The sequence below is a fragment of the Polyodon spathula genome, chromosome 8 (genome assembly GCF_017654505.1).
Source record: "Polyodon spathula isolate WHYD16114869_AA chromosome 8, ASM1765450v1, whole genome shotgun sequence".
NCBI classification, from domain to species: Eukaryota; Metazoa; Chordata; class Actinopteri; order Acipenseriformes; family Polyodontidae; genus Polyodon; species Polyodon spathula.
Genome location: NC_054541.1, coordinates 16,291,265 through 16,316,357, shown reverse-complemented (window position 1 = coordinate 16,316,357; position 25,093 = coordinate 16,291,265). Strand labels below are relative to the sequence as shown.

Genomic DNA, 25,093 nt, shown 5'->3' with positions numbered 1-25,093 from the left:
CCTGACAGAGAGGTGTCCCCCACCCCTGGGGATCAATCGATTTACACAAACGCTGCTGCCAGGTGCTTGGGGCTATTTCAGATGTAACATTGATGCCTGCGCATGTCCACACTAACAGTGTGTACCGTTATACAACAAGAGGGGGTGATTGTAAGGAGAAGAAAATAATCAATTATACTAATTCACTTTATAATAACTTTTTTTTTTAAATTAAAAATAAAAATAAATATACAGGATTTCTGCTAATGTTATGATATATTTTCTTCCCCCGACATAAATAAAATAAACTATACCCCTCACGCTTACCTTACCAGGCAGGTTTACATTGCATTTGCAGTCAGAGAGTATTGAAAGCACAAGTACCTCTGCCAGTACAAACTCACAGCCTTGCTCACTAATATGATGACAATCTAAATTTCAGGTGCGGGCCGGTCAGGATGGCTAATGTCATGGACACACACACACACACACACACACACACACACACACGACACGACACCTTGAGCGAAGACAGCTTGTGTAGCCCTGTATCACTGGACAATTGCACACACCGCCATGTGTTATTCTTTGTGGTTTATTAGTAAAGAAAGGTACAAGGGATGAAGAATGAAATGCTCAGCAGGTTCATTTGTTTTCTTGTACCATTCTAGAGAAACTGAAGTACTTACATGTAAGCTTTGTAATTGTTGCCTATCTTCTGGATCCGGACGTCGTACTTGGAGTCGATGTAAGGCTCGATGGTAGCATAGGTTTTCGCTAGAGCCACCACGCTGGCTATATCTTGGAAATCGTAATGATTCTCCACCTTCACCTGCAAGAGCCAACAGAGAATCAGTCAGGAATGAATCCACTGTTAAACCTCTTTAGTGCCTTGGATGAGAGGTCTGGGCATTTCCTTATCTCTCCTATGTACACAACGACGAGAGGTCACGATATAATGTTAAAATTATATAGTTTATATACCATTTATATAGTGTGTACCTTTCTAAAAAAGTGGGATCTTTAATAAAGACAGTGACACTTTCTAGTCATGTGGGACTGCAATGTGATCCTTTTTGGAAGTTGTGAGGCAGGCTTCATCATATATATACATACATACATACATACATACATACATACATACATACATACATACATACACACAAACACAGTTGTAGTCGACAGTTTACATACCCGAATGGAAATTTATAATTTTTACAAATTTCTCAAAAACTAAGAATTTTTGGAAAAATCTTTTGTAGCAAAAGTTTTGCTTTCGTGAATGAGGAAGAAAAGTTACAAGAAATAGATGTCTATGATTTATTTCAGCAAACATTTTTTTTAGCAAAACTCAAATGCTAATTAAAAAGTATTAATACCATTTGATGCTAGAAATTTCAATATGATAATGCAGAACCTAATTCTAGAAAAGTCCCCTCCGCTACAAAACTTAGTTTAAAAGAGCAACTGGACATTCCAACATGACAACGATCCAAAGCACACATCAAAATCTACTTCAGAAGGGTTAAAGAAGAATACAATCAAGGTTCTGGAATGGCCTAGTCAAAGTCCTGATCTAAATCCGATTGAGAACCTTTGATAAGAGTTGAAGAACTGTGCACAAGAGAAGTCCTCGGAATTTGAATGGGATTGATTTTACGTAGAAGAATGGTCAAAAATCACTAAAGAATCATGCCAAAAGTTAATTGACAAATATACTAATAGTTTAAAAGAGGTTATTATTGCTAAAGGTGCCTCAGCTAGCTATTAATTTCATTTTCCTTGTCAGGGTATGAATACCTTGAATTAGCATTTTTGGAGTTGTCCAAAAAATTGCTGAAATAAACACTTGTAGACATCTCTTTCTTCTAACTTTTTTCCTTCCCCATAAAAGCAAAACTTTTGCTACAAAAGATTTTTCCTTCAAGTATTTGTTTTCGAGAAATTTCTAGAAATTCTAAATTTCCATTGTGGCATGTAAACTTTTGACTTCACTGCATGTTTGGCCGTTACTAATATGCCCTTAAAATTGGCCTTCTAAATAGCTTGACAGATTATTTAATTTGCACCAATTAGTTCAATTAGTGCAATGGTTTGTATATGCCGTCCAAACTGTCAGAACAAATTATTTAAATACTCTTTAGCGCCACTGTGTACCTTTTCTCTTTCTTAACTGGGCTAATGTGGTGCTATTAATGCCCCATCACATATCCAATCACAAACACAAATTAAATTCCTCATATGCTGTCGCTTATAAAAGTTTGGCACAATAAATGTACATTGTCAATTTTTCCCCATGCTTTTCCAATGGTTTAACTATGCATTTATCATAGTTTACCATGGTTTGTCATGCTATGAATATGCTTCATCACACTTTGCTAAGCTTTTATTATGGGACAATTTTCTAAGGGGTAGGTAATGGTAGTGGGTAGTTTAATAAAATGTGTGTTTGTTCACATTCATTTGCACTCTATTTTTGCCTTTCTCTATTCTAGGTTTTGCTATTGCCATAGCATTTTTAATTCATTCAATTTCTAGGTCCACATATTACTGTTTTTCTATTTTATAAAAACAATGAAGTAAAACAAAATGATTGTGGCTTGCTTACAAATTTTTCACATGCAATCATCAAATGTTTCAAATCAGATGAGAGAGTTCTCAAACACCTTTGTGTTTTTTATAACTGCTGCGAGGCGCCTATCGCTTTCAGCTGAAATCCTTTTTGATTTCAAGTTGTGGTGTCTCACAATCATGTTCAGTTTCACTCTAAAATGTGTTTCAGGACGGCTTCTTCAGTTTATTTATCTGTGCACTCTATTTCACGGAGTGCTTGTTGGCTTTCCAGTTTGTTTGCATCTCCTGAAGGTAGTTTTAGCCGCACACTTCCCATTCCCATTGGAAATTTCTTTTTGCCGCAGTGGTTACAAAGGTACCACAAAATGTTCCTCAGGTGAGGACCTCCGGTCACTTTTTTTAACAAAAACGTTTACTCACTGCCAAACATGAACTACTTTAGACGTGTAATGACTGCAGTATAGGATACTGACCTTAAGGTTAGGGTTTTGGTACAGGGAGAGGCTTATCCATTGTTTTATTAACAATAATACGATGGCCAATCAGAATGCAGTGTCCTGACAAGACACTTTCGTGTTATCTCTGTAAGGACAGCTTTTTTGCCACTGTGTCCCTCTATAAACTTTACCCCTGTATACAAGTTCTCAATAGTAAAAGCAAAGTGTAATAAAGCATAGTGAAAGCATGGTACAGGTAACCATTTTAAAGCCAGGAGAGGTATTGTAAAGCATATTAATGAACATGGCAATTCAGTGTAAACTATGGTAAACGCATAGTATAACCATGGGAACAGCATGGGAAAACTACAAAAATGCTGTAGTAAACTTTTTTTAGTAAAACTTTTATATGGAATTGTGGAAGGGGTGTGGGTAATTCACTGACAAGGAGACAGACAGGTGTATTTGGGAAACACCACACAGGTGCCCAGTTTTATTTCAGGCCGGCTCTTTTCCTTTCCTTGTATTTTTTTCTCTCCGGTAGAGGGCACTGTTGACCGTGGGCTGCCTATCAACGATGATAGACAGCACCACGGAAATACCACAGCTGGTACACGACCTGCAAATGCACTCGCAGGTGCTCAAAGAAATAATAATGAAAACAGAAGGCGAAAAGAACAAGGGAAAATAAAACAGTAATAAAACTACAAATAAAAGGTGCTGCACTCGGCAGCGTTATCCCGGTCGCCGCTACCCGCACGACCCGGATCACCGTCCTACTCTCTCGGCTATCTCGCCTGCTCTTTCACAATACGCCGGGGTCTGCCCAAGGGTTCCCCGCTCTCTCTCTGTCTCGCTGATTCCCGGTCCTGAATCAAAGTGTCCGCACCCTTAGCGCGTCTAAGTGGGCAGACCTGAGGAAACAACAGAGCGTTATTTTATAGGACCGACAATCACCCAAGACCCGCCTCTCGGCCATTCAGAGAGGGGGAAAGTCCACACTCACACTTTCCCACCTCCCCGTGTCACTGCCATGACTCACAGGCGGTTGTTGGGCGACTGCCGCCCTCTTCCTGCAGCCCGTGAACACGCCAGCAGAGTCAGCACAGATCTCTCCCTGTTACATATCCTTCCCCTCAGAATGACACCACCGGTTCATTCGAAAATCTTACACCCCCATGCCTTCCCGAGAGAAAAAGTCTGCGTTTTGATGCAGCTTTCCTGCTCGGTGGACTACCCTGAAGGCATAGGGCTGCAAGGCCAAGTACCACCGCGTGATTCTGGCATTGCTATCTTTCATCCGGTGAAGCCATGCTAAGGGGGCATGATCTGTAACCAGGGTGAAGTGTCGCCCCAGGAGGTAGTACCGGAGTGACTCGACTGCCCATTTTACCGCGAGACACTCCTTCTCGATGGTGCTATAATTTTTCTCGCGGGGAAGGAGCTTCCTGCTGATATACAGGACTGGGTGCTCGCTTCCCCGAACCTCCTGCGACAACACTGCCCCGAGACCTGTCTCTGACGCATCCGTCTGCAGGGTGAACCTCTTACCAAAATCCGGGCTGCATAGTACTGGCTTACTACACAGCCTCCGCTTCAAGGCGAGAAAGGCCCTCTGGCACGACTCCGTCCACTGAACCGTATTTGGGGCAGCCTTCCGGGTGAGGTCTGTCAAGGGAGCAGCGAGCGTAGCGAAACTCGGGATGAACTTTCTATAATAGCCCGCTAGTCCCAAGAAAGAGCGCACCTGGGTTTTGGTTGTAGGAACCGGCCAGTCAGCCAAGGCTTTCACCTTAGCAACTAGCGGTCTGATCTGGCCGCCCCCTACTCGATACCCCAAATACTCCGACTCACTCTTCCCAATGGCACACTTCTTTGGGTTAGCAGTGAGCCCCGCCTCCCGCAAGGATTGCAGCACCGCCGCTACCTTACACAGATGACTCGGCCAATCCTCACTGTGGATAACCACGTCATCTATGTAAGCAGCGGCGTACTGCTGATGGGGCCGCAAGATGCGATCCATCATCCGCTGGAAAGTGGCGGGGGCTCCGTGCAACCCAAAGGGCATGGTCCTGAATTGGTACAACCCGAAGGGAGTCGAAAACGCCGTCCTCTCTCTAGATTCCGGAGTCAGGGGTATCTGCCAGTACCCCTTCGTTAAATCCAGTGTCGTCATAAAATGAGCCGTGCCTAGACGCTCCAGCAACTCATCTACTCGGGGCATCGGATAAGCGTCAAATTTCGATTTCTCATTGATTCGTCTGAAATCAATGCAAAATCGAGTTGACCCGTCTGGCTTATCGACTAAAACGATCGGACTGTTCCAGTCACTTTGGGACTCTTCTATTACCCCCAGTCTCAGCATTTCGTCAATTTCCGCTTTTATTACCTGTCTTTTACGCTCAGGTATACGGTACGGCCTCTGGCGAACTAGCGCCCCCGGCTCAATATCAATGTGATGATGGGCTACTCGAGTCTGCCCCGGGACGGAAGAGAACACGTCAGGAAACTCCGCCACCAGACCGTGAGCCTGACATTTCTGCGTTGGTGTCAGATTCTCAGCAATCTGTACCGATCCTTTTCTTGCCAACACAGAAAGATCAGGTCCCAGGTCCGTGACGTCATCTGCATGCGCCACTAACAACGCCTCTGGCTGTAACCAAGGCTTTAAGAGATTGATATGGTAAATGTGTTTCTCTGTCCGTCGCTCCGGCTGGCAGATCTCATAGTCCACCTTCCCAACCTGGCGTGTAACCTCAAAGGGTCCTTGCCACTTAGCCAAGAGTTTCGACTCAGAACTGGGTAATAATAGAAGTACCTTATCCCCCGGCTGAAATGTGCGCAACCGGGCTCCTCGGTTATATTGTGTCTCCTGTCTGTGCTGCGCCTGCTGCAAATTGTCATGCGCCCATTTCCCAACAGACTCAAGACGTTTGCGCAGGTCCAACACATACCGGACTGTATTGGTCGAATTGTCCTGCTGCTCCTCCCACATCTCTCTGACCAGATCGAGCACGCCCCGGGGTCTCCGCCCATACAGCAGCTCGAATGGTGAAAACCCCGTGGAAGCCTGGGGAACCTCTCTGATCGCAAAGAGAAGGGGAGGAATCAGCTGGTCCCAGTAACGCACATCACTACGAATAAATCTGCGCAACATGTTCTTAAGGGTCTTATTAAAGCGTTCCACCAAACCGTCTGTCTGAGGATGAAACACAGAGGTCCTAATGGTCTTAATTCCCAAAAGCTTACATGTTCCGCGGATTAGCCGGGACATAAAATTGGTGCCTTGATCGGTTAGTATCTCCTTGGGAATCCCCACCCGGGAGAAAACCTTCACAAGCTCGTTGGCAACAGACTTAGCGGACATAGATCGGAGGGGAATTGCCTCTGGATAACGCGTAGCGTAATCCAGAATGACAAGTAGGTGGGTGTATCCTGCCGCACTCCTTTCTAGTGGCCCAACTATGTCCATCCCAATACGCTCAAACGGAGCTTCCACTAGGGGCAAAGGCACCAGAGGGGCTCGTGGAACGGCTCTAGGGCTGGCCTTCTGACATTCCCCACAACGCTCACAAAACCGCTTAACATCGCCATCCAGCCCCAGCCAGAAGAACCGTGACACAAGCCTTGCTTTAGTTTTATCCCTTCCCAAATGACCAGACAGGGGAATAGCGTGAGCCAGCTGCAACAAATCCTCCTTAAAGGGCTGAGGAATGAGCAACTGATGACGCACTTCACCGGTCTGGGGTAATTTATCAACACGGTACAGTAGGTCTCGATCAATTTCAAAGTGGGGGTACGTGGCGGCGCGTCTGGGCTCGACCACCCGACCATTAACCACCGCTGCTTGGTCAAAGAGCCTGCCCAGCACGTCGTCACGCCCTTGCTCGAGTCGGAAGTCACGGGAGCGAGCTAAGAAATCAGCTCCCATGGCTTCCAACTCGGGGTCAGGTCGGTCCCGAGCAGAGGCAGCCGAGCCAGACCCCTGCGCTGGCTCCGCGACCTCCCCCCCGGACTCTTCACCAACCGCCCCCACCTGAAACTTCTCCGACTCCCTCCATTGCCAGCCCTCATTCTTAGCGATCCGACGCTCCCGTTTAGTTTTACGGGGTTTAAATCTATGGCAAAACCATTCTGGATCGCGAAAGGGAAAAATCTCTCCAATTACTTCCTCTTTCTTAGCCAATAAAGAAGACAGGGCTGTCAGAGCAGCCAACCAATCTTTAAACTGCTCACAGTCCCGTCCCAGAACTACTGGTACCGGCAATCGAGGACATAATCCTACCTGCACCTGCGTCACCTGCTGGCCAATAGTCATACACACACTTATCTTGGGATAGGAGCTGACATCCCCATGAATACATTTAATATGCACCCGTCCCAATATACGTTTATGCCCCGGTGAGATTAAGCTCTCCTGTACTAGAGACTGACCACACCCTGAATCCAGGAGAGCCTGGGTTTTTGTACCATCCACTGTCACAGGAATAACAAAACCCGTGTGCTGAAGCGACTGAGGTAATTGAACGTGCCTACCTGGTCGGCTGAGGTCACACTCCATCACGGGGCAGTCCCGGGAGAGGTGGCCCACCTCCCTGCACGTCCAACACCTCGGTGGGCTGGTTTCTCTCCCCGAAGTTTTGGAAAGAGGGGGAAACACTGGAGCCATAAAAGGGGCCCGCCGATAAGGCGTCCGCGCAAAACCCCGGTCCGACACTGCAGCAGCCTGTGGGTATCCCCACCCTGCCCCAGTTCCCGGGCCAGGAGCTCCCGCCGACACCCCCCGACCAAATTCTGGACTAGCCCTTCCCCCCAGTCCTTTCGCCCTTTCTGGGGCCAGTTGAGGGGACGATCCAGTAGCCGCACTCCTCCCGGGCAGTTTCGCAGGCGTTGGTTCCGCTGCCTGATACTGCTAGGCAAGTTCGACCGCCCGGTCCAGCGTGTCTGGTGCCTGTCGCTGGACCCACAGCCGAGGTTCCGGGGCTAGACATTCCAGGAAGCGCTCCACCACGATCATCTCCACCACCCTGGCTTTGGTGTTCAGCTCCGGGTTCAACCAACCCAGTGCGTAATCCTTCAGACGGTGGGCGATGGCTCGTGGGTGCTCCCCTACCGCAAACTGCTCCTCTCGGAATTTCTTCCGATACCCCTCCGGTGTGGCCCCCACGCGATTAAGGATGACGGTTTTCAGCGTGGGGTAATCCATCATCCGTTCCGGGGACAGCGTTCTCGCTGCTGCTTGCGCCTCCCCCGTGAGCTGAGGAAGCAGGTAACTAGCCCACCGGGCTGGATCCCACCCGGCCGAGGTCGCCATAGCTTCAAACACCTCCAAATAGGCGTCAGGTCGATCCTCGGCCGTCATTTTTGTGGGGCGTTGCAACTGGGGGTCTGGAGCTGCGGGTCTTGCCGCCCCCTGCACTGCTGCGGTGAGCGTCTGGCGCAGGAGGTCCATCATCGCCGCAAACTGCGTAGCATCCATGGCTCGTCTGCTCCTTCTATAGCTGCACTGCTTGGGGCAGTGCCAGTGAATCCCACTTCTGACACCACGTGTGGAAGGGGTGTGGGTAATTCACTGACAAGGAGACAGACAGGTGTATTTGGGAAACACCACACAGGTGCCCAGTTTTATTTCAGGCCGGCTCTTTTCCTTTCCTTGTATTTTTTTCTCTCCGGTAGAGGGCACTGTTGACCGTGGGCTGCCTATCAACGATGATAGACAGCACCACGGAAATACCACAGCTGGTACACGACCTGCAAATGCACTCGCAGGTGCTCAAAGAAATAATAATGAAAACAGAAGGCGAAAAGAACAAGGGAAAATAAAACAGTAATAAAACTACAAATAAAAGGTGCTGCACTCGGCAGCGTTATCCCGGTCGCCGCTACCCGCACGACCCGGATCACCGTCCTACTCTGTCGGCTATCTCGCCTGCTCTTTCACAATACGCCGGGGTCTGCCCAAGGGTTCCCCGCTCTCTCTCTGTCTCGCTGATTCCCGGTCCTGAATCAAAGTGTCCGCACCCTTAGCGCGTCTAAGTGGGCAGACCTGAGGAAACAACAGAGCGTTATTTTATAGGACCGACAATCACCCAAGACCCGCCTCTCAGCCATTCAGAGAGGGGGAAAGTCCACACTCACACTTTCCCACCTCCCCGTGTCACTGCCATGACTCACAGGCGGTTGTTGGGCGACTGCCGCCCTCTTCCTGCAGCCCGTGAACACGCCAGCAGAGTCAGCACAGATCTCTCCCTGTTACAGGAATATAAATAATTTGTAAGCTTTGCTGTTTCTGATGCAAACAGAACATTGAAGGGATTTCAAGACTATTTTGTTTCCAAATGTTGTTCTTGTTTAATATTGATATACTGAAGAAAACAAACAGTAAGATGGGAGTGCTGCTTGACATACTGATCCAAAACACAGAAATCTGAATTAATAAAGAAGTTATATACTGCATATTGGTGTTAAAAGAAATAACACAAAAAAAACAAAAACATGTGGACAATACATTTGTACTTACAGCAGGACAGAGTGAATAATTATTATTAGCAGTATTACAGATAGCAAGCTATAATGTTCCTATGGACTCCTGAGTTTTACATTGATCATGTATTGATCAGTAGGTACATCACTATTTACTGATAATAAGACTGAAGGTGTCGCCTGTAGATAATAACACTGAGGATGCCCAGTAGTCTGAAGTCAGTTTTTCAATAATAATACCTGCTACTGCCAGTACATGAATAACAAGAAATGACCCCAGAGAAATTGACGAAACATGACATATACAGTAGCTTGTCATGTTGTCAACAAGGTTTATAATAAATGAAATACACCAAAAGTGTACCTGTAGCATGTCTGTAATTCAATATTGGGAACAGCTAGTGTTATCCTGATTATTCTATCTCAAGAAACCCTTGAAGGAATTATGATGTACACTTGGGTGTATTGGCAAAAATCACAAGATATTTTATAAAATGCATTTCATATAAAAAGGGCCAGTATACATTGAAACTGGATTTTTAAATCCTAAAGCATCCAACCACTATGCTTTTGTATTTATTTTATCAAAGGCTAAAAGCAGCAGGCCCCCTTTTCCCATGAGGTTTCCCTCAAAACGACCGCAATTAAAAACCACGAATATGAACTTTGATTTGTTCTGGAAGATTGTTTAGGACTTTCCATTTCTCCCACACCCTTCCCTGTAGACACCAGACAGAATGTTTTGCACATTGTGTAATAAAATCATTGCAGAATCTTCGTGCTGGTGTTGTGTAATAGCATTAACATTGTGGAGGGCAGCATTGGGGTGAAACAGACAGTCCGATCCTCCCTGCAATCTCAATGAAGGGAACTATGAATCTGAGGTACAACAGAATTAAACCTGTAAGAACACTGAGAGTTCTAGTCAATGTTCTGATCGTGTAAATATAAATCAATATCTAGGTTCCCTGCACACCAAAACAGGAGTATTTAGCATGGTCTGTCGGGATGACTAAATCTGTCCATTGATTATTTATAAGGCACCCCCTTTGGCTTCTGAGTAATAGGAAGTGTTGTGTAATGCCTGTTGGTAAGATGGGATTGAAAACAGCTCTATAGCCACTCCTGCAGATGAACCTGGCTCTTTTGTATAGTGGTTAAGATGCTTGTTTGTGGCTTGCGTGCTCGCCACTCCACGTCTAGCCTCCATACTGTTAGAGATGCACAGCCCACAAGCTAAGTTACAAACCCCCCTCAAAAGATGAAAAATGAACAAAGTTCTAACAATTGATAGATATTGTCGTAGCTGGATCAGATAAGCGCCAGCTAGTTTGATTTTCTTCACTGTGAAGTGCTCAGGAATTACTATGTAGTGTCGGCTTCAATGCTTGATAATTGTTTTTACACAGTAATGTTATTTAAGAAAAAATAGTCCCATTTAAAAAAAAAAAAAAATCCCCATATAAAAAGAGGTCAGACTGCCTTTCAGGAAATGCAAAAACATCTGAACAGATGAAACGGCAATAAGATCCGAATGGAATTCCTGGCATTCCTATGAGCCATGAGCAGTGAGGGGAGCACTCTGGAGCTGCGTCCTGGATCTCCCACATCCTTTCACAGCAGCACAGCAGCCAGGCTTCTAGAAAGAATGGCAACTCGCTCATATTCCAATGCAGTAGGGCACGAACAGCGGTTGTATCAAGGGACTCCATATATAACCAGATGCTCGCCTACTTACAATATCTATCAGACTCTGTCCATCCATTATTGTGACTGAAACTGAATAAATACATCAGGCATTTCATTTGCATAACAACTTGCATGAGTATATTTCAGTTAACAATGCATGCTGCAAGACACCTACATATTTACTTACAATAAAGTGTGAGTGTATATATATCACTGCAGTGACAACAATAACAAAATAATTTAAACAAATGTTTTTAAAAGAGCAAGAAAATTAAAATACAAGAAGAAAAACATTTACTGACATTAACCTCACAAAGTCACATTTCACCAGCTGTCAGAAAAAGGACACCTGGACACCTTCTGAATTTCATCTTGCCAGTAAAAACATAAAATTAAAATAAAATAATGGGAATGACTTTACCACTTCGTCTCCAAAGCATAGCAGCATAACTCTAGTAGACATAACTATTAGTGCAGCAATTTCAACAGCAGTGTAGCAGTTAACACCATATAGATTTTGCACCTTGCTCTTGAAGAGATTTTGGCAGGACGGCCACTCCTAGGAAGATTCACTACTGTCCCAAACTTTCTCCATTTGGACAATATGACTCTGACTGTGGTTTGGTGGAGCCCCAGAGCCTTAGAAATGGCTTTGTAACCTTTTCCAGACAACAAGGACTATCTGTATAGACGGGACGGACTGCACTTAAATAAAAAGGGAACCAACCTACTTGGAGAAAAGATCCTCGAGCAGGTTCAGAAGCATTTAAACTAGAAAGCAAGGGGGGAAAAATCAACAAAAAAAACAGAAGGGAGACCGCATCAAAACAAGGACAACAACTCAGGTAAGACAACCATTAAATGTGTTTATCTAAATGCTAGAAGTATCAGAAACAAAATTTTAGAAATTGAAGCTAATGCACTAACAAGTAACTATGATGTGATAGGTGTTACAGAAACTTGGTTGTCTGAGAGTTATGGGGACGAAAATAATATTTGTGGGTATACACTGTATAAGAAAGACAGGCAGGACAGAAGAGGTGGTAGCACTATACATAAGAAACAGACTTGAAGCCCAGGAGTTAAACCTGGACAAAAAAAATAAAGCTGAATCAATATGGGTCAGAATAACGGACAAAAATTCAAAGGGCATAATAATAGGAACATGCTATAGACCGCCAGTTTCAGATGGTGAGCAAAATAATCTGTTATACAATGACATTAGAAATGCATGTAGCAAAGGAGAAGCCATACTAATGGGGGATTTCAATTTCCCCCATATAAAATGGGAAAACCTGGTGGGGAGCACGACGGACGAAATTGAAATGGTGGAAATGACAAATGACTGCTTCCTAACACAATTTGTCAAGGCACCGACTAGAGGGGAGGCATGCCTTGATTTAGTCTTTTCAAATAACAAAGACAGAATAACTAAAACAGAGGTCAGAGAACCATTAGCAAATTCAGACCACAACATGATCTCATTTGAAGTGCTTTTTAAAACCCCAAAAGTAATGTAAAGCTAAGGTTTACAATTTTAGAAAAACAAACTATGAAGGTATGAAACAGAGACTAACAGAAGTAGATTGGAGTAAAATAGAGAAAACATCCACAGAAAAACGATGGCTGTTCTTCAAAAATGTAGCAAAACAATTACATCCCTAAAGTAGACAAATCTAAATGTAAAACTAAATTGCCAAAATGGTTTAATAGATTAATTAAAAAATATATTCAGCGAAGAAAGGCACTTTACAGAGCATTAAAAAAGGACCAAAAACAAAGTACACGGAAAGAGTACACGGAACTGCAAACGCAAGTCAAAAAGGAAGTCAGAAAGGCCAAGAGAGAGATAGAAATGAACATTGCTAAGGGGGCTAAAACCAATTCCAAAATGTTTTTCCTATATTACAACATCAAGAGAACATTCAAAGAGGAGGTTAAATGTCTAAGAGATACAAATGGCAAAATCATAGATGAAGGAAAAAAATAGCAAATATATTAAATGATTACTTTCCACAAGTTTTTACAAAGGAGGATACAGACAACATACCCCACATGTCAACCAGTTCCTATCCAGTTTTAAATAACTTTAGCATAACCGAGGCAGAAGTGTTAAAGGGACTAGGAGCTCTTAAAATAAACAAATCCCCTGGGCCTGATGAGATCCTCCCAATAGTACTCAATGAAATGAAAGAAGTTATTTACAAACCACTTATCAAGATCATGCAACAGTCTCTTGAATCAGGGGTTGTACCGACAGACTGGAAAATTGCAAACGTAATACCAATCCATAAAAAGGGAAACAAAACTGAACCAGGTAACTACAGACCAATAAGCCTGACTTCTATTATATGCAAACTTATGGAAACTATAATAAGATCCAAAATGGAAAATGACCTATATGGTAACAGTATCCTGGGAGACAGTCAACATGGTTTTAGTAAAGAGAGATCGTGTCTAACTAACCTGCTCGATTTTTTTGAGGATGCAACATCGATAATGGATAATTGCAACGCATATGACATGGTTTATTTAGATTTCCAGAAAGCTTTTGACAAAATCCTGCATAAAAGATTACTTCTCAAACTGAATGCAGTAGGGATTCAAGGAAACACAGGTACATGGATTAGGGAGTGGTTAACAAGTAGAAAACAGAAAGTACTGATTAGAGGTGAAACCGCAGAATGGAGTGTGGTAACCAGTGGAGTATCACAGGGATCAGTATTAGGTGCTTTGCTGTTCCTAATCTACATTAATGATTTAGATTCTGGTATAGTAAGCAAACTTTTTTAATTTCCAGTGACACAAAAATAGGAGGAGTGGCAAACACTGTTGCAGCAGCAAAAGTCATTCAAAATTATCTAGACAAGATTCAGAACTGGACAGACACATGGCAAATGACATTTAATAGAGAAAAGTGTAAGGTACTGCACGCAGGAAATAAAAATGTGCATTATAAATATCATATGGGAGATACTGAAATTAAAGAAGGACTCTATGAAAAAGACCTAGGAGTTTTTGTTGACTCAGAAATGTCTTCATCTAGACAATGTGGGGAAGCTATAAAAAAAGCCAACAAAATGCTTAGATACATTGTGAAAAGTGTTGAAATGTTAAAACTGTACAATGCATTAGTAAGACCTCATCTTGAATATTGTGTTCAGTTCTGGTCACCTTGCTACAAAAAGAATATTGCTGCTCTAGAAAGAGTGCAAAGAAGAGTGACCAGAATTATTCCAGGTTTAAAAGGCATGCCATATGCAGACAGACTAAAAGAATTTAAACTATTCAGTCTTGAACAAAGAAGACTATGCGGTGACCTAATTCAAGCATTCAAAATTCTAAAAGGACAATGTAGACCCAAGGGACTTTTTTGACCTGAAAAAAGAAACAAGGACCAGGGGTCACAAATGGAGATTAGACAAAGGGGCATTCAGAACAGAAAATAGGAGGCACTTTTTTACACAGAGAATCGTGAGGGTCTGGAATCAACTCCCATGTAATGTTATTGAAGCTGACATCCTGGGCTCCTTCAAGAAGCTGCTTGATGAGATTCTGGGATCAATAAGCTACTAACAACCAAACGAGCAAGATGGGCCGACAGGGGGCAAATATTATCTATATCTATATCTATATCTATATCTATATATATATATATATATCCCTTGGAAATATGCTAGTAGTAAATGCATTCTTTGTATTGGCACAGACATATAAAATAATTTGTATTAAAAGACGAAGATACAGACAGAGCTTTCTTTAAAAAAAATTAAATTTCAAGTGACTGGGTTTAAGTTTTTGGACCAGGAGCATTTTTGTTCCAAAAGGAATTACAGACTTCTAATGTTTATAAACGAGGCATAAACAATGTATTCTGTTGATTGGAGTGCTAATAACTGCATCTAAAATGTTTATAGATAGTTTTCAAACAACAGAGTTGTTAAATTCTATTCCAAAAGAATGAAGCAAACTTGATACAAAAGTTAAAAAAATGGTGAGGTCTCCAGAGGTGAAGTCATGAGAAGCTACTTGAGTACAATTTATTCTAGTTAGTCTTTTATAATAATGAAACCTGGCTTACCTTGCCCATACCGGCGTGGGCGTGCCCGAGCTTAACCACTACAGGAAAGGTCGTCGTTGTGAGCTGAAATTAAAGAGAACAGTGGGTCAACTCTTTATGAGACACATGGGTCCCACAAATAAAACAATGAAAACTTTCTTATTTTTGCAATGAAGTGCATGAAACAGGGTTTCAATGGCTTTCAAGTCACTTTTCCCAATGAATTAAAGATTCTACCGCTTGTCTTCGACAAAGCAATTTGTGAAGTGTGTAAGGGGCTACAGGCCGATTTCTTGACGAATGCTGCCAGCAGCCAGTAGGACAAGCTAGCAACAATAGGGACAAAGAGAAAGGTTGTGCCCCTCTTTGACATAAGTGACATTTCTACCATGATCGCTCATTGAAGGTACCTGGTAAGTAAATAATTGTTATAACTTGTTAACGTCGAAGCAGGTACTGTGTGTGGTAGTGTGTGCTCTCCTGGCAATCAATTTCTACAGTCACTCGTATTCGATATCCCTTTCAAACCCCTACTGTATGCTTGTATTGCTAATTTATTCAAACTACGAGGAGGGGTGCGCGTCTGTGTGTGTGAGAAATAGAGACAATGTAGATTATGTTGTTCCATATTTAAACCTATAACAAACTTGTAGTAGCCTACTATTATTGTATTCTAGCCTGTTCAAAAGCACAACACTCGCTTGTAGTACAAAGTATTTATTAGTTTAAAAGTTCATAAGAATTTGGTATTCTGATGCAGATCGCTTGATGGCCAATCTCCCACAGCAATCTTTTAATCTAATAAATATTTTGTACTACTACTACCATTTTATTATTTTGGATGCACCTCGACTCGAGTTGCATCATCAGTCCGTACTGGCCACGTCTATTAAGGCAATTGTGCGTCCAAATGGATCTTCTCTGCGTTTTCTTATTTTTTTCTTTGCAAAACAATTCACAGACAACAGTGATCGCCTCCTTGCTTGAGTCCACAATTCTCTCGAATGATGTCTACGATTCTGCAATGAAAATAGGCGCAGTCCGTGACAAGATATCTCGTGCAGTGTGTGTAGTTTGCAATCCCCGATCTACAGTGAGAAATCGTAGTTCAATCGATAAGGGTGAGTGGCGCTACGTCTCCTGATTGCAAAAACCGTGCAGTGTAAGCCCGGCTTAAGTCACCTTGGATAAAGGCGTCTGCTAAATGCTTTAATAATAATAATAATAATAATAATAATAATAATAATAATAATAATAATAATAATGACATCTATTAAAACACAGTGAAGTCCATCTTAGCTTCAGAAAGGCTTTACTCCAGACTCCAGTACACCTTTTACAAGTCACTATACATGGCTGTCTTATATATATTTTCAGGAGACACTTTGGGCTTTATTTTCAAAAAGTTTAATCCAGTCTTTAATTTACTCCTATTTTTTTTTTTAAAGAAGAAAAGCACATTCAGGTAAAACAAACAAGAGTGCTTAAGAGATCTTTCAATTATCATACTCGATTGTTTGGTTCTTGTTTTGTAATATTTACTTCATTTTTTTTTTTACACAGGAATTAAAGGGTACATAAGGACCTTTTATTTTATTGTGTTACATGTTCCCATGTGTTGTTACAACTGTTTATGTAAGGTGTGTGTATTGTTTAATTAATTAATTTTTTTTTTTTTACATTTTGACCACTTTTTAAAACTTTTAAATTGCATTCATTGCCTCACGATGACTTCACATGTTCACATGTACCCGCATGGAACTCTCAGAACTACATTTCCTATGTTTTACAAACAGAGATGCCTCCATATATCTTACATGCTGATACTCTCAATAACAAATCGTGGCATTGGCTTTACCAAGTTTCATCATAATTGATGAAGTGCTTTTCTGGATGTACTTCAAAGCATAAGTGTAAAATATGAACCGACAGCCAGAAACATACCCAAACATTCTGATGCTCATAATAGCTTGAGCCCCAGAATGCACTTTCTAAGTCTGATCATAACTGCATACCAATAGATACAACACTTTATCTATAATCATAATTGCACATCTCTAGATATGACAGATAGACAGCCAGACAAACAGGCAGTCTCTGTCTACTCCTAGATTATCATAATTCAATAACATGTGCTGAAGACGGCCATCAGCCACTTTCATTACAGTCAATGTTGTGTCTCAGTCAACCTGAGCGAGGGTAATAAAACTATTGTAAACCACTGGAAAAAAGCAAGCCATTACTGTAGTTCGAGGACTCAAAGTGTCTCTAAGCTGGTCTCTAACACTGGACTAGACTTTGGCCCTGTACAGCTTGTACAGCTTACAGTCCGTTTCTCTCCCACATTACTGAAATATCACGCTGTCTCTAGCAAGGCCAAGGCTGACAAGCCCTGGAGTCAAGGTCCCTGGCACAGATCTGATGACGGATCCCATGAATATTCTCTTTGTGCCGCATGAGAGTCCAGTCTCCAGACACTTCATAAATCAGGCTCTGGGTTTCACAGCTCTGCAATAAAAAGGGGAATTTGTTGAAACTTCTATATCAGGTAGGAAATGAGGTGAGATGTTAATAATTGGAGCAGCTGGGGCTGGGTGGCAGATTGCCATTGGCCTTGGCGCCAGGTGTTGAGCAGGCTGGTCGTGACAGACAGACAGTTGGAGGTAGTGCGGGGGCAAACACACGGGTCACTACCCGTGTAACACAGGGGTTCACAGGCAACAATGGACGTTTCCAAACACACCTAGAAACTTACACATACATACAAACACGCACACACACACATGAACACAGACAGACACACACGTTCATACACATACATACGTGCACACGCACACATACACATCCACATACAGTGGCGAACCGAGGAGGGGGCTGAGCAGGCTATAGACCCCCCCCCCCCAAAGAAAACAAAAAAAAGCTCAGCCTGGCTATAACATTTCTTTCAGCAGGTTAGTCTGTGTTTTGCTGCGCACCAGACTGACAGCTGAGAGCTCTCTCGGTCAAAACTGCAGCGCGAGCAGGCAGGCGTGGCTACCAGACTGCACGTTCTGTGATTGGTTGTTTATGTTCTGTTAATGTGTTGGGCAAACTTGCAGGGCACTTCTAGGCTGCAAAAGGACAGAACTGTAGTGGGGGGAGAGGTTAATAATAATGCCAGGTTTGTACGGTCATGGAAATCATGGAAAAGTCATGGAATTTTAAAACGGCGATTTCCAGGCCTGGAAAAAGTATTGGAAAAGTCATGAAAAAATTGCTTAGAAAAGGTTTAATATTATTTAAACTGCACTATATGTTTATGACTACTGTTTTGTTTTTTCTGTCTTTGTTTCCTTGGCTGTTTCCACAGATTTTATTTGTATTTTCCATGTTTGCTAACGAACTTGGCAACAAAGGCATATACGTCATTACTTAACCATTGCCAGAAAAGCGAAGGAGGGGGAGTATATATTTTTTTATCGTGGAAAACTATATAAATGTTTTTGCAGGCACTTGATTTTTGTGACTAACTTGATTGAGACCGTAGGCGCCTAACCCATAGTTCACAGAGGAGGCTATACCGGTATACATTTTGCCCCTCTACTTTTTGATCAGTACACAGTATTATTTTGTTATGGTTTTGTCTTTTAAAGGGCTTAATGTAATACAATAAAAACCTGAAAGTCATTCAGAAGACTCCAGAAGTCTGACATTGATAAAAGAAGAAAAAAATAATAATAAAATAAAACTCACCCTACACGAACATTGCTTTAACCCAAGTCTACACTTACAGCTGACAGCAGCAGCAGCAGCAGCAGCAGTGTGTCTGCAACAAGATGTTGGGCTGTTTTGGTTTGGAGACTACAAAAAAAATACATTAAATAATATAGGCTAGGTAGTTGTGAATTTAGTTTTTTATTTTTTATTATGTAGGCAGCACAGCAGAACACAAGCTATTAGGATGCACTCAGTGGCATCAATTATGAAGATAAACACAGACAGCTGGCGTTGAGGAAACGCATTGGCTACAGTTTAGGTAAAAAGACTTGAGGCCCGGAGACAACTTAATGCTAATAAGAACTCGGAGGCCCTAGAGACGAAGGAGATGTTTGTTCGCACTTCACATTAATAAAATGAATGCCCAAGACACACTTTGAGATAACTGCATGTAAAAGTTAATAATCTCTGCTTTGTTAAATAAAAGCATTTGAACTGACTGTGCTGGAGATTCCAACAGGTACTGAAGTGAGAGACTAATTCTCTCTCCCAAAGACAGCAAGGTTACTGCAAGCCACCACAAAACTAAATAAAAAAATAAACAATTTTTAAAAACACAAACAATGTCTTGTCTGAGTTTGTTTATCTTCAGCAATAGGGAGGAGATGGTAGTCAAGGGATTCGGGGCACTGTCCATTGTCTTCAGCTGAATATCAGAGCTGGGATCTTTCCACTCTGGTTGTCTGTGGCAAAAGGAATGATCAAAAAAACCAAAGAAAGGATCTATTGCTCAACGATGTCAAATGCTTTTCTGTGCTGCATCACCGCCCCACCTACTGAAGTTCCCAAGGCAGGAAAGCAGACTGCACACACAGGAACAACCCATCAAGACTTCCTCCTCTTGATCCTCCAGACCATAATTCATATCAGTGCTCCCAAACAAACACATTTCATATCGCATGCTACAAGTGGGGGAGAATGTACTAAAACAAAAATCAAAATAAGGTAAATGCAATTCTGGCCAAAAGCTGTCAGGACTCCCTTCCCTTCTCCTCCCTCCGTGCACAAAAGCCTCTCCAGTAGAACAACTCAGCTTCCTACTCACTCTGTGCACGCAAGAGCACTGCAGGATGCAGACTGAGAACCGTGTGCACTGACCTCCATCCCCTCATGCTGCGTATTACATGCAGTGCCCTCCTTCATCCCCTCATGCTGGGTATTACATGCAGTGCCCTCCTTCATCCACTCATGCTGGGTATTACATGCAGTGCCCTCCTTCATCCACTCATGCTGGGTATTACATGCACTGCCCTCCTTCATCCCCTTATGCTGGGTATTACATCCACTGCCCTCCTTCATATTATTACACAACAAGCTTACGCTTAAGTTACTGACCCCTGGAGGACAAAGGCCATCCCTGCAGTGTCCACTTCAGCTGACCAAGAGCCTGGCACTGCCAGTTTTGCCTCCCTAATCGACAGCCAATATGACACTCCCTTCTGAATCCCCAGTGAAGACCGGCAAAATACGGTTTATCTTGATGGCAGTAAAAAAAAAAAAACTTTTGCTAACACACATGACTACTGAATTCACAGTCCATTACATTCCAAACTAATCCAAAAAACAAATAAACCAAGCAGCCTTCCCCAGATGTATACTGGAATTTAGGAACAAGTATACGCAATACTGACACTGGTCACAGCACTTTTACTACTTCACTGCAATTACCTTTTCAATTCTCTATGTTCAAATGAATCATATTTTTTATTAGCAAATTATTTGATACTTTGTTAATTTACTAGTTGGATGAACTCCCCAGTTGTCCCTAGAATTAATACAAACAGTAGGGAGTCCAAGGATGGAGATAAGACTCCCATTGCACAGCACACCTGAGCTTGTTGCCTATACACTGGTTCTAATTAATCTCATAGTAAAACCTGGAAAGGGTGAAATTGCTATGCAATAGGAGTCTTATTTCCATCCCTGCAGTGTAGCTTATCTAAAGCCTGGGGTTAAATGTTTTTTACATCAATTCCACTCTCTTCAGACCAAACACTGCTGCCAGTTTTCATTTGGGGAAAAAGAATGAAGGTAGTTTCAGGATAGTAGAACTCAGACTACACAGACTCAAATCAGACTATACAAACAGCAGCTCCAAAATCTACCCGGAAAAGCTAAGTTATTTATGTGAAAAAGTATTATTTGTACACTTAAAAAATTTAGAATAACATCTGATGTCTGAACTATTAGAAAAGGAATGTTAGGTATATCCAACATCTGGAGCTGGGTGCTGGAAGCTGTAAATACCAATTACCTTGTCTGACTGTTAAACACGCCATGGAAAAGAGCAATTACATACCATCCACGGCAGCCCACTTCAGAAACTCTTCCAGGAAAGTGCACCGATTCTCAGCCAGTCCTGTGGTTACATTGCACCGTGGTTGTGTTCCCCAGGGATGCTGTGTTACTACAGCCACATGGGCAACACATGCCAGGGACTGTCGGACACCTTCTCAGGGGCCTCTCTAGTGGTAATTACTAATGCGTCTTTATATCAAGCTTAATGAGAACTTCCCCAATTGCTCGAAGGCAGGTCTAAAGGTTGCCCCAGTTTCAGTGTCATTATTAAACTCCAGCACATGTATAGAACCTTCACTCCAAAAAATAAATAAACAAATAAACACCACTCTGATAGAAGGATGCAGAACAGCCATTTAAAACAGACTAAAAAAATGCACCAGAATTAAGGTTCAGTAAATTTGGGTCTTGCAAAATTCTCTTTTAATAACACACAGGCAAATATTATTTCTTTTTTTGTATTTGATGTATTAATGGTTTTGATATTTTCTGAAAACTGGAAAAACCAATAAACAGACAATGTTTTTCAATAGCAAGCCCTTGACAATACTGCTTGGTTTTCTACTTTTATTATTTGGCAGACACCTTTATCCAAGGTAACTTACAGAGACTAGGTTGTGTGAACTATGCATCAGCTGCAGAGTCACTTACAACAATGTTTCACTCGATGGGTCACATAATGAGTCAATGGCTGAGCTGGGTTTTGAACCGGGGGACTGCTTGGTTACAAGGCCCTTTTCTTTAAGAACTAGACCACACTGTCTCCTAACAGACATCTGATGGAAACAAAAGAGAGGACTGCTTAAGTAATTTCACGATTAAAGATGAATGCATACTAAACACAGCACTCCATCAACATTCATACTTTGTATGTAACAATTTTTTTCCAGTGTTTTCCGGTGTTTATTGGGTATCCAGTAATTTAATTTTTTTTGTATCGGGTGTGTTTTATAGTGCTTTATTGGTTAAAACCAAAAATCAGAAGACCTAAATATAATATATCAAAAAGAGAGTATGTTTAAACATAAATAACATAACTGAACTCAGATCAAACTCTGCATTTACCCTTGTAAAAATTTACCACGGCATTTGAGCAGTTTCCCCCATGCTTTTCCCATGGTTGTACAATACATTTACCACAAAGTACCCTGGTTTGCCGTGTTTGTTAATATGCTTGCCTTGCCTCCCTATTGTTAACAGTAAACAATAAAACACTAAAACAAAAATCAAAATAAGGTAAATGCAATTCTGGCCAAAAGCTGTCAGGACTCCCTTCCCTTCTCCTCCCTCCGTGCACAAAAGCCTCTCCAGTAGAACAACTCAGCTTCCTACTCACTCTGTGCACGCAAGAGCACTGCAGGATGCAGACTGAGAACCGTGTGCACTGACCTCCATCCCCTCATGCTGCGTATTACATGCAGTGCCCTCCTTCATCCCCTCATGCTGGGTATTACATGCAGTGCCCTCCTTCATCCACTCATGCTGGGTATTACATGCAGTGCCCTCCTTCATCCACTCATGCTGGGTATTACATGCACTGCCCTCCTTCATCCCCTTATGCTGGGTATTACATCCACTGCCCTCCTTCATATTATTACACAACAAGCTTACGCTTAAGTTACTGACCCCTGGAGGACAAAGGACAAAGGTTTCCCCCATGCTTTTCCCATGGTTGTACAATACATTTACCACAAAGTACCCTGGTTTGCCGTGTTTGTTAATATGCTTGCCTTGCCTCCCTATTGTTAACAGTGCTTTCCTATGCTTGACCAGGCTTTCATTATGCTTTACTGCACTTTGCTATGCTTTTGCTGTGGGAAGTTTGTATATGGGTAAGATGAAAAAGTAGAATGTCTATTAACTGTACGAACATGTTTTACAAACATGCTGATACTCTCATAGGATTGGCCAAACCAAGGGTCATCATAATTGATGAAGTGCTTCTCTGGATATAGTTAAAACGTAAGTGTTTGAGGTGAACAGTGCCATTTGCCCAGTCATTATGAGCACTGTATTTGGATCCAAGGTCCTGTAAGTTCCCCATAAATATTCACTCCGGAGCACTGCATACGCAATAGTTATCCAATGCTAGATCTAGCAAGGATAGTAGCGTGGTGATGATGACTTTCCAAGATGAAGTGTGAGATTGAAGTAGATTACAGAATGCCACAGAAGGGATTATGGGAAAGAAGCCAGGTACTCATTTAAAGCCCCCGCAATGTCTTTCTCACCAGGGCTTTGACATCACTGGCTGCCTCCCAGACCACTGATCAGCAACAGTGTTGGAAAACCTAACATACCATTGGTCAGGAAGCCCTCGATCATGCTCTGTGAAACCAACTGGACGTCAACTCTATACTCCAGTATTATTATTATTATTATTATTATTATTATTATTATTATTACTGATAGACCTCTGTGAGGAGAGGGCTGCATCACCAAAGTGATGGGGGGGGGTTCGTTAAAATGTATAGAAGCCTGTGACAGGGTAGCATCACAGCCCAAGCTGTTACCAGCAGGATAGAGACCCAGAGACAGAAAGCTGGAGTTAAACGCTGTTGTGCGCATTTATTAAACAAACAAACACAAAAATAGAAACAAACAAACAAAACATGACACAAGGGCCAAAATAAAAGATTCAAACAACAAAGACTAAACACCTGTAGGCTGGGCATTAGCCTTCACTGTCAAGTTGCAAAATAATGCACCAGCACCCACACCCGCAACTGCACCTGGGCTAATCTCATGATTATTGATCCGTGGCAGCCCTATTGTGAACCTACCCTGTTTCAAGCTGGTCAAGACTGCAAAACTGTTCTTTAGGATAAAATACAAAAATACAAACAGACTGTCGGGTGCTTCTCACTGCCAATCTCTAATGTGCTTTTCAATAAAGAAATGCTAATTCAGAGGTTTACAAATATAACTTTTCATTAATCAATTTGTCATTCCCAAGCCACAAGCAGATGGCCGCTCCCTTGTTTGCTCGGAATTAAGCTGGCATCGTTAGCTTGTTTACACCACAATATTTCCTGTGATCGATACCAAACTGGGTACAATGATTCCCAGATGAGCCCGCAAAAATTAAAAATACATTTACAGAGATTGAAATTGAATAAACTGAGTAAAAAAATAAAAAATAAAAATAAAACAAAAATATCTGTTGCATATTAAGCCTGCAAATGTATTTGGAGATTACTAACCCAGAAGGCTGTCAGATATCCATTGGATATCAGAAAACAGTGTATTACTGACAAAAAAAAAGACAACTGTGGTACACCACTGTAAAAGCATAGTGTAGTAAAACATAGTTAAAGTAAGATAACTCACTAGAAGTTCACTATAACATCCATAACCTAGAATACTTTTAAGGGTGATTGGTCCCTAAAAGAAATCACAGCCAACCTGATGTTAAAACTCATACCTAAATGCCTCTTTAATCCTTTGTAATGTCATTAAGTCACTTGCACCATTGGTTTGAGAACAAGTTCTGCCAGCCTGCATCCCAATAGGTGATATGGAGTCCCAACTGAATTTGATTTGGATGTTGATCTGCAGCTGGTGGAAATGAGTCCCATTTCAAGGGAATCCCGGTGACAGCATGAACATAATGCTGTGCATGCTTCTTACCCTGACTCCAGCACTGAAACACAAAGGAAGGCATTCCGTAGGCAAGCTAGATCAATTGATAAGAGTCGAGATCAGCTCTGAAGTGAACCCAATGTTTACCTTAACAAGAAGACAGCCACCTGCTCACCAAGGAACCGGACTACTGTATAGGCTGAGAGAATGAATATGTGGGTTAATTAGACACCTG

General features: G+C 42.3%; 1 protein-coding gene across 2 annotated transcripts in view; it reads right to left on the bottom strand.

The window, feature by feature from the left end:
* The window catches only part of LOC121319518 (synapsin-3-like), a 223,186-nt gene that overhangs the window by 39,813 nt on the left and 158,280 nt on the right, over positions 1-25,093 (bottom strand). For both annotated transcript variants that reach the window (XM_041257035.1, XM_041257036.1), the window contains exons 7-8: positions 15,244-15,306; positions 669-811 (exon numbers count right to left, since the gene is read on the bottom strand). In XM_041257035.1, the coding sequence (XP_041112969.1) occupies positions 669-811; positions 15,244-15,306 (206 nt within the window). The remainder of the gene's footprint in view (positions 1-668; positions 812-15,243; positions 15,307-25,093) is intronic.